At 35.6% G+C, this 10,982-nt stretch overlaps 1 protein-coding gene across 2 annotated transcripts in view; it reads left to right on the top strand.

Annotated features, from left to right (window-relative positions):
• Positions 1–215: 215 nt before the first annotated feature.
• LOC107684453 (uncharacterized) overlaps positions 216–10,982 on the top strand; it is a 25,072-nt gene continuing 14,305 nt past the window's right edge. Inside the window, exons 1-9 of one of the 2 annotated variants that reach the window (XM_016480703.1) lie at positions 216–287; positions 571–774; positions 942–1,070; positions 1,414–1,452; positions 1,845–1,924; positions 2,034–2,127; positions 2,209–2,286; positions 5,876–6,070; positions 6,156–6,242. In XM_016480703.1, the coding sequence (XP_016336189.1) occupies positions 257–287; positions 571–774; positions 942–1,070; positions 1,414–1,452; positions 1,845–1,924; positions 2,034–2,127; positions 2,209–2,286; positions 5,876–6,070; positions 6,156–6,214 (909 nt within the window). In that variant the 5' untranslated portion in view covers positions 216–256 and the 3' untranslated portion in view covers positions 6,215–6,242. The remainder of the gene's footprint in view (positions 288–570; positions 775–941; positions 1,071–1,413; positions 1,453–1,844; positions 1,925–2,033; positions 2,128–2,208; positions 2,287–5,875; positions 6,071–6,155; positions 6,243–10,982) is intronic. The other variant, XM_016480704.1, reaches the window with a different exon arrangement.

The raw sequence follows: 10,982 nt of genomic DNA, 5'->3' as shown, positions 1-10,982 counted from the left end.
ATACATCTGTATTTCCCTTTTTTCCTTTGATGCAAACAAAAAGCATACACAACCGGTTTATTTTAATTCGTTGTATTATGCAAATCCAGTAAACGGGGATTTACAAAAGTGCACGAGTTCCTTATGTGCCTTTTTTGGGTAACTAACTGCTGCATCCTGTGGTGGTCACAGAAGTGGAAGTTATGCGGTTATAAACTGAGCACTCGCTGTCCCGAGGAAGGAACACACATTTGACTAGACAGTATCTTCTCTAAAGATGTGCTGCGCATCAATTCATCTCCTCATTGGTATGTTTAAAGATATATTTTTATTGTTGTTTAAAATTTGCATAACTGCTACTTTGAGCAAATAGCTAATAAAAAAACAACAACAACAAAGAGCGGAATTAAGATTTAAATCAGTCTTCAAACTAATAGTCTATTTTCCACTGTACATTTGTTGAGGAAAATGCTTTCCATTGGTCATTCAGCCATTTTTGTAGATGTATAATTTACAGATGTAGTAAATTGTAGATTGTAATAACAACATGTTCCTCACAACCTGACCTGACGTTTATCTTGTACAATTCAGGTGCCTTACTTGTCTTTGCTGTTGAAAATGAGGCCACAACCATGATAACCAGCATAGAAAATACCACAGCTCCAGTTTCAGTGTTTATTCAAAACACCACCCAATTCAAAGAAATGGACTTTCTAGACAACTTTACCACTCCAAGCTTCACTGTCACCCTGCCAAACACGACGGTTGTGAATATCACATCAGATGGAGAATCAGGTAGCTTTTTCATTTTGCTTGATCACTTGTCATTCAAGCGTCCACACACTTTATGCAGCAAAATGGTACAATTGGTAGGAAAACTGTAAGCCAGTTTATATGTTATGCTGCTTGCTTCAACCAAAGAACATCACATCTGGTGATTTATTTTCCTTTTTGGCCAACAGAATCACCTACTCCACCGCCCTCAGAACATCCGCAGACCAGCAACTACACCACAGACGATTCTCTGAAGACCGTTTCACAATCAAGCACAAATAATATGATCAAAAGCACAACTACTAGCAAAGAAACCAGTAAGAGAAACAATACTGTGCAAGCATAATGATCACTGATTGTGCCTTTCATCATAAAAATGAACGCATTTGATTTTGCACAAAAGAGCAATAAGAGAATTCTGTTTTAGCTTTTAACTTTAATCATAAAGACTGAGTCATTCTCACACAGGAAGGAAGTGTGTACTTTCAGTAGCACACTCTTAAAACTGTCACCATATGCCGAAATAAATTATTTGCATTAACCACCTATAAATCACTTTATGAAAAAAGTAAATTAGAGCATAATTTTGCTATTCACCTAAAAATGTAATTATTTTCTTTGTGCAATGCATTTATGTCTATGCATAATTATTTTTTACAGTAACTCAAGCAACGCAACCTATCAAAAACCAGTGGCCAAGTGAGTGATTTTTTCCTTATTGTCAGTGTTTATTCATTTTTTTTTTATTTCAGTTTTCTTGTTTATTTTGAATTGACAGATAAAAACATGTGGTAACACTTTGGGACCAATTCTCACTATTAACTAGTTGTTTATTAGCATGCCTATTATTAACATTTTAGCTGTTTATTAGTATTTATAAATCACATATTCTGCACGAACATATTCTACATCCCTAATACCTAAACTTAACAACTACCTTACTAACTATTAATAAGCAGCAAATTAAGAGTTTATTGAGGCAAAAGTCATAGTTAATGGTTTGTTAATAGCGAGAACTGGACCTTAAAATAAAGTGTGACCAAAGATGTATGTTCTTAATTATTCTTACTGTTTGTTTTTACTCTCAACAGCTTATATAATTATCTTTATCATTGCTGTTCTGTGCCTCTCTGGGGTAGTAGTTTATTGTTGCCTTAAAAAGAAATCCAGGGTAAGACATTTTTAATAAATTATTACTGATTGTGAATTTGATCTTTTATCATCCTTACAATGGATATATAAACTACATACTAGATAATGATAATGTTTGTCTAATGCAGAAGTACTCTGTGGACTTACATCCCAAACAAGAAGATGCTCAGATCCCACTCAGCACAGTGGATGTAGAGGTGTTTGACACCACATCAGTCAAAGGTACCTGGCATTCTTAACTTTCTACCACCACAGGGATTTCTCTGCTTACACTGACCTTGTGTTCTACACTTGTTCCCAAAGATATGCAAACATTCACTCCTGTCGAGTCCACCGAGCCTGCGCCTGTGAAAGAATCTGAGAAACCTGAGGGAGGGAAAGGTATGCGACAAGCAGCTGATTTCTGTCAAAAACTCTACATTTACATTTAGTCATTTAGCAGACGTTTTATCTAAAGCGACTTACAAATGAGGACAATGGAAGCAATCAAAATCAACAAAAGAGCAATGATATGCAAGTGCTATAACAAGTATCTGTTAGCTTAACGCAGTACACGTAGCAAGGTTTTCTTTATTAATTATATAATAAAAAGAAAACAGATAGAACAGAAAAATAATAGGGCAAGCTAGTGTTAGAGGAGTTAAAAGGAGTTAAAAGTTAGTGTTAGTGTTAAATACTCTATGACAGTCACTTCATCTTGAGAAATGCATTATAATCTAAGTTAAGTTTAACACATTTTCGTAAATGTATGAAGACATATAAAGAACTAAGGAGCACAAGAAGCAATCGTATGAAACAACTGTGTGTGTGGTTGTGAGAAAGCTGCCGTTTCTGAACCCAATACAAAAGTTAATATGGGTAGCTGTTATTAAAAATTGATAAATAAAATGAAATAAAATAAAATAAATACTATTTATGTATAAAATAAACACAACAGTCTTGTGACGGGAAAGTCAGCACTTACAGGATAAAGAGGCATCGTAAACGGCCCTAAACTTTGAAACGGTTCTAAAAGTTCCTAAACTACTGTATTAAAATCTACTGTACTATAAAGTGTAATACGTTTTCGACTAGAGCAAAAATGATTTGTCTATGATCCAAAAGTCTCTTTAGAACCCTGCTGTTGAACTAGTTGCAATAACAGAGAGCTCCACTGGGTGGACTTCTAAGACAAGAGTATGTAGCTGCCAGTCTCTCAGTAAAGAATCCTACATTTTACAAAAATGATAAAACAGTGCTAACAAAAAATGAACATGAAAAAAATATTTAAAAAATCAGTGGTATTCTCAAATTTAGGGCTGATCCAGTTTCTTCAGTAAACTCGGTTTATGGAAACTCCAAGATTCAAGAAGTGCAATATCCAAGAATCTTTAACTTCAGCTTCGATACTGACAATACTGGAAAAAAAAAAGATTTTTTACTTCTGAACAAAGCATTTATCTTGTGCTGATATTCTTGCTGTCTGCCACAAACCATTATCTGAACTGAGCCTGCATGGACATGCTTCAATGTTTCAATGCCAACAGCATTTAGGAAATAGGCACTTTTGACCAGAGGCATCTGGTCTTTGTGTCTGATCCTTTCCATCTGGAAGACCCATAACAGAAATAAAGATGCCTTTGGCTGTCTGGGTTTGCAGATAGAGATTTATTTATTTATTTTTAAGAAACACTGCTCAGAGTTGTGAGCTCATAGCGTTTTTTATTTATTTGGGATAATATCAACAATGCCAACGCTACGGAAAACTGAATAGTGAGGTTACAACAATAGTTACAACTTTTGCAACAGAATATTACACTATTTGCCTACAGTCTAGCAGTTTGAGGAACTTCAGAAGTTCCCTTATTAACAACATTGTCGTTTTTCAGCAGTGCAAAAAAATTGATTATTTATTCACACTCTCACCGACAGAATCAAACAGAGACTGATTTTTAAAAAAATATTTTATCAACAAGAACATTCACTTGATATTGCATGAATTTCTCAAAAGTGCTTCTGACCTTTATTAAAGGGATAGTTCACCCAAAAATGAACATTTTATGTTTACACATCAATGTATCATCACGAGCCGCAGGGTTTAATTTGGTTTTGTTTGTGTACGTTTTTTTGACTCTCAAAGCCGTGATTCCCATTCACTTCCATTATATGACTGACAGACTGAAACGGTTTGAGTTAAAAATCTTAGTTTGTGTTCTACTGAAGAAACAAAGTCACCTACATCTTGGATGCCCTGGGGGTAAGCATATAAACATAACATTTTCATTTTTGGGTGAACTATCCCTTTAATGTCACTTTCATATTTCTTGGTCATAGGATAGGAAGAAATTGAATAATGCTCTTTTTATCATTTATATTAATACATTTAAAATACAAAAAGCAGAACAGATGACATTAAGACTTTTGGCCTTTTGGACTGAATTCATGTTAAACTAGTCCAGATCCTAGTGTTAATGGGACAGTTCACCCAAAAATGAAAATTCTGTCATAATTTCTTCATCCTCATGTCATCTCAAGCATGATTTCTTCGGGCACACTTTATTTTAAGGTCCATTTCTCGCCATTAATAAACCATTAACTACAACGTTATCTCAATAAACTCCCAGTTTGCTTCTTATTAATAGTTAGTAAGGTAGTTGTTAAGTTTAGGTATTGGGTAGGATTAGGGATGTAGAATATGGTCATGCAGAATATGTGCTTTATAAGTACTAATAAACAACCAATATGTTATTAATAGCTATTGATCCCTATACTAAAGTGTTACCATTTCTTCTGCTACAGAACACAAAAGATGATTTATTTATGTATTTTGCCCATACAATGAACAGGTCCCTATATTAATAAATCTAATTGACTCATTTGAGGCCAGTTACAGCATCAAATGTACTTGTGTTTATGGATTAGGCTGTGAACACCTTGTTAAATATTAGACAAGATGACAAAGTAAAAGTAACAAACGTGACTAACAAAAGGGAATAGTGGGGTTGTTTGCCTACAGCAAGCGGTGCAATGGCTTAACAGCACAGAATTACTTCCTATGATCTTAGTTTCTCTTCATGCTCCCTATAATCACACAGGATGGTTCTTTTTCCCACCAAAATCTACTGCCTGTCATTGACAAGCTCCGCAGATTCCTCTTTAGGAACTAATGGGTCTCAATCAGTTTCCTGGCTTCAGCGGCTTTACTTACGGCAACCGCCTCCAGGTCTAAATCAACCACATGGTGGGAGAGAGTGAGTAACAATGAGAGAGGGAAAGAAAATGACCATGGAGGAAAAAATAAAACAGAAGTGTGCATTGCAATGACATAGTGGCTAATGGTTTTATGATGCCTCTTTATCCTGTAAGTGCTGACTTTCCCGTCACAAGACTGTTTCTACCACCTGCTCATTCGGTTTCTCCCACTGCTCATTTTTAAGATTTACTACACTGAAAATAATAGGAAGCATGAGATATCCTCAGGTTTGAGACCACTGAGGCTAGACACCCAGGTGTTTTGTGTGCAATTGTGTTTTTAAGAGTAGTTAGACTTGTCGGGGAAAAGTTTAAATATTTGAAGAGTGTTTAATTCAGAGTAAATTTGTTTGTCGATTAACAGCTATTATACAGTGAATTCTGGTTTTCATTTAGTTTGATGAACTTTTGTTTTGGAGTTGGTGCGAATACATTTTCATTTTAATTTTGTTGTAAACAGAAATATGAACTTTTTTTGCTTTTTATCTGAACTGAACTTCATGCTCTTGTATGTGTGACTATATTCTGTACAATTATAGAATATTTTTGTTGTCTTTTATATAATGTAAAAATTACGTTCTATGATTTTTACTTAGATGGGGATCAGCTGAAGGTCAGCTGATGCGAGCTTGACTAACGTGACCTGCCAGAACTAACGCTACGCTTGATTTACACTTCTTTGTGTGATCCATTATAATAACCACAGCCAAAAACAAATTCTTAAACTTATTCCCTACAGAATCAGCTGATGTTAAACAAGAAAACCAACAGAATTTATCCAGCACTCAGGCCACAGAGAACCCAACGGATAAAATGGAGGGGCTGACCATAGTGGATCTGACTGATGGAGAACCGACGATCTCCACCAAAACCTCAATGGAATCCTTAGATGATGTGCTCAATGAAAACAACAGCAACAATACAAGAGTTGAAGGTTAGTGAGACTGAGAGAACATAGTTAGACTTTAATACTATCTCTCTCTATTCTCTCTATTCACCATTTCTTCTTTTTGTTTCAGTCAAGGGCAATGGGTATGATTTCACTGAAATCTCTATTGACGCTTTACTTCTAAAATAAATCAGGTTCTTCCCAGCATTTTACAATGGTAAGTGTTTTCCAGCGGTCCATGCAGATACATTCTGTACATACTGTGCTGTGTTCCATTAGAGATGAACTCAAGCAAAGGGGAAAAAAACAGTATACTTTTGATGATTATTGTAACTAAAAGCAGCACTATAGGGCATAAATCACACATTCATATCATGATTCACATTGGTCAGTCCAAGCAAATTTCACTTTTTACTCATGCGGATATGTGGTAGAGGGCATTCCATCTCTCATCACGTCATATCCACAGATGCCGCTCCAGGTCTCATGTCATCAGACACTTGAGAGATATACCACAGCTTTAATTCTCTCTGTCAGGGTGTTTTCTGCACACCTGTGCCCCAGCAGGTTAAAGCTTTATTTCTGTTTGCAGCTCCCAGTGAAATTGGTTTCTCTGTTAACAGCTGATGAGAGACCTTCATCAGCATTTCAGTACTTGATGCCCCACGGTATGGACAATGGAATGCTCCATGGAACGTATATTACAGGAGTCATTCCACACGTATATAGTGTGCTTCCAGAAATGTAACATTTTCAGCAAAAAAATAAAAAAATAAAAAAATAAAAAATAAAATAAATAGGCTACATATTACGACATTTTGAAAATGTCTACCTTTTGTAATGCAATATGTAATAAAAAAATTTAATATTTGTGTAAAAAGACAATTTTCTCAGACTTGTTAAGACCTACATGTATAGGTTATTACAGATATAGCACAGCTTACATAATGGTCACACTTTATTTTAAGGTCCAATTATCACTATTAACAAACCATTAACTATTACTTTTGCCTCAATAAACTCTTAATTTGCTGCTTATTAATAGTTAGTAAGGATATTGTTAAGTTTAGATATTGGGTAGGATTAGGGATGTAGAATATGGTCATGCAGAATATGTGCTTTATAAGTACTAGTAAACAGCCAATATGTTACTAATAGGCATGCTAATAAACAACTAGTTAATAGTGAAAACTGGTCCCTATACTAAAGTGTTACCAAAATACTTACACTAATACTATACACAGACAAACTATAATTAGCAGAAACTAAGGAAAAGTCCACTCATTCAAAAAACAGAGACAGTTAAAGAATCAAAGGGAGGAAACAGAGAGAAAACCTCTCATTCATTCCAGCTGGTTTGGAACTGATGGACGGGTTGGAGACATGAACTTGAAAGAGGTCATGTTCTCCCACCCCCATAGATAACAACTAATGACCATGACTGCTCATAAAGCAGTATAATTAGCTAGAGCCCCAGGGACTATTATATAGGGTATTATTTTCCAATAAGGGTATGCTTTCATGTGCTCTGCGGTCATTGTCAGGGGCTCCGTTTCCAGGTTTTGGGAGTTGATAGGGCTCTCATAAATGCTTCAGTTGCACCTATACACATTCACTTTAAGGTGCTAAGTCTACTCAACAGAGAGAAACAAAAACTAGACAGTAGTATTTTATCAGACAAACAGCAGTTGGTCTCTATACATGGATTTACAAGTTTATAGACAGGACACATAGTCTACAGAAGTTTAGTAATGGCGTTTACATTGTTGGCCAATGGTGCTCTGTCTGCTCTAACAGCACTAATGCAATACTTTCATTTTTAATTACTAAATATTGAAATGACAAATGGTTAGTATCTGTCCATGACATTAATGAATTCCATATTAAAACAACAAAGAAAAAGACCTGAAACTCTGAAACCCTGAATCTTCAAAAAATTTTTAGGAGTGGCCTGCCCAATACCGTCTAATGACAAAGAAGCCAAGTCAATGCTAGATTTACAATAAGAATCTGACACTCGCCCAGGCCTGAACAGTATTACACACTGTGCTTTGGTGTGGAACTAATATGTGTTTGCACATGAACACATGCAGTTATTGACTATAGCGTTTTGATGTGGTTATTGTCTCACCTGGCCAGGTGTAACTTCGGATGAGTAGGAAAGAGAGAAACTCAGAGCTGTACCAGGTGGTGCCTTCTGGTTTAAGTTGAAACCTGCTAACTTCAGTGTAAGCTTTTCCTATAAGTAGTGTGTAACTTTACTTAGCAATTGCAACATAAACATTTCACCATATCAGAAAGAATCAATGAGGTCATTGTTTTAGGCGGAAGAAGCATACAACAGTAGGTCACTGGTAAAGTTTAGTTCTCTTTGATGGTGGTAACTGTTAGTTATTTGTTATGTTTCCATGGTTCCATTGATACATTATGGTTTTATTTATAAGATTAACCACACGTCGACTCAATGGGATGTTAGTGTTTGTATGTACACAAACACTGATGACTGTATTTGGTGGCAAGAGAAAAAGTGTTGCAAAGTGAATGTGGCAAATAATGTTCTTAAAGACTTCCTCTTCGCACTTCAAACAGTTTATAAGGAATAGTTCACCCTATTTACTCACCCTTGTGCCAATTTTCTGTTTTCTGCAGAAAACAAAAGAAGATATTTGAAGAATGCTTTTATCCATACAATAAAAAAAAGTGGGTGCAACAAGATCAAACTCCAAAATGGACATAAAAAGCTGTGTAAAAGTAGTCCAAACAATTCCACTGGTTTAATCAAAGGTTTCTTCATCATCTTCTTCTTCAGTTTTATAACCGATATTATTCTTTGTTTGATGAATAGAGTGAAATGCAAATAGTTATTCACTTTCAAATCAAACCATTTATTAAGCCCAAATCAAAATGGTGATCCATCAATAACATCATACCCCATTGGTTCTTGTGCCATGATGCAAAGTCATATGACACACAAGAACCAATGAGGATTGACAATACTTTTAAAAGATCTTCTTTTGTGTTCTTCAGGAGAAATTAACCTCACATGAGGGTGAGTAAAAGATAACAGACTTCATTTTCGGGTGACCTATTATTTTAAATGTGTGCAAAACCTGTTTCTATAGAAACTGCTGCATCTTGCTATAAAAGACACTCAATGACATGTGCCATAAACATTAAAGTACTGAACATTCAAGGCCAATAAGCAATAAGACTTAGAGAATTTGGGTTTAGGTTGTTGGGAGTGTGCGTTCATATATTTAGCTACTTTATCCCCTCTCATATTTCTAAAGCTTCTCCGATTCACTCTCAGTGAGAAGTCATGAAAGGATTTTTTTTTGTTGAGACCACACCCATGTAGGTCTATCCCACCACAGTGACCCAGCAAGCCTTCGTTTGATTCACGTGGGGAACATCCATCAATGTCCCTATAGATCTCCCTGCAAATCCTCACACCTTCCTTGATTGCAGCTATTTTTACAGAACGGGATAAAAGATATGTAATAGGCCCCTGACTCGAGCCAATGACTATTCTTCAACAGTTGTGAGGCAGAAAACTTGTAACTCGTTCTCACCCACCTGTTCAAAGACCACGCAACCTTTCTTTTTTTTTTTATCAATTACATTGACATTGTTTTTCTCTTTTTTCATTTGATTGATGGCTGTTTGCAAACCTAACAAAAATGCAAGCAAAAAAGAAAAAAGCATAATGTTTTCCCTTACTGCGTTGTTGTCATACAGTGGCTGTCAGACTCAAAGTTCATCTATATTTTGTCCTTCTCCAGCTGTCCTTTCGCTTAGGCTTTTTTTATCCATCCTGTGCTACTCATACTTTTAATGATGGCCGCTTTCAGTGATGATACATTTTCTTGGGTGACTTTACAAGCAGTGAAGTCATTTAAGTGGGGTGATAATTAGTTCATGGCAAACATTCTGGATATTTCAAACTTCCTGTGAGTTTCTTGGAACTTCTGTGTGTAACTTTATACGTTTTCTTTCATTCATGGATTTCATTTTATTTTTCATATAGTAGTAGTTTATGTTGCTACTACTAGTTTTGTGAAAAAACCCTGAAACTAAAAGGTGAACAATTTATACTGCTATTTGTTTGTTGGTTTTTCTAATGTATATTTACAAAGAAAAAAGTCAATTTCCTTTCTGGAAGTCTAGACTGCCTCATTGTGTGTTCACACTGGTGAAAACATTGTTTGGGTTTACAAGGTAGGAAGGATATCTTTTCTAACATGAACAAGGCTGCAATTCTTTAACACACTGTATGCAATAAAAAACACCACCCAGCTGCTCTGAACAACCGACACAAGTTTGACCACCACTAAAGTCTGGTCTTGTTTGTCTAGACAAACAGAAGTGCTCAGAAGGGAATATTTCACGGCATCTGAGTTCCATATGTGGACTCTTAATATTCCTAAAGTAAAATGATCAGTGTGATTGTTGGTCCATGTATTCTTAACTGCCATCATCAAGACAATTAGCACACATCTTGTTTTCTATCAGTTGCATTCGAGAATCAGCTTCCGAGAAGTTAACTGAACACATTTGCATGCACACCAATACGCTGATAACTACAAAAATCAGCTTATTGAAATAACCTATTTGACATTTAACAATAACTCGGCAATGCAAGAAACCGGTTTCTCCTTTCATGTTTGAATAAGTACCACTTCTCCTTCTGCTGTTCAAGATGAGAACGCATTTTTATAATTTCAGAGTTTACATAATGTGTCTCTGTCTCTTCAGATAAGCTGCAGCCACAAGCTGTACATTTATATATACATATAATAAGCATATATATATATACAGTGGGTACGGAAAGTATTCAGACCCCCTTAAATTTTTCACTCTTTGTTATATTGCAGCCATTTGCTAAAATAATTTAAGTTAATTTTTTTTCCTCATTAATGTACACACAGCACCCCATATTGACAGAAAAACACAGAAT

The sequence above is a fragment of the Sinocyclocheilus anshuiensis genome, unplaced genomic scaffold, assembly GCF_001515605.1.
Source record: "Sinocyclocheilus anshuiensis isolate Anshui unplaced genomic scaffold, SAMN03320099.WGS_v1.1 scaffold309, whole genome shotgun sequence".
Classification (NCBI taxonomy): Eukaryota; Metazoa; Chordata; class Actinopteri; order Cypriniformes; family Cyprinidae; genus Sinocyclocheilus; species Sinocyclocheilus anshuiensis.
Note: the sequence above shows the minus strand (reverse complement) of the source record. Positions and strands in the feature narration are given on the sequence as shown.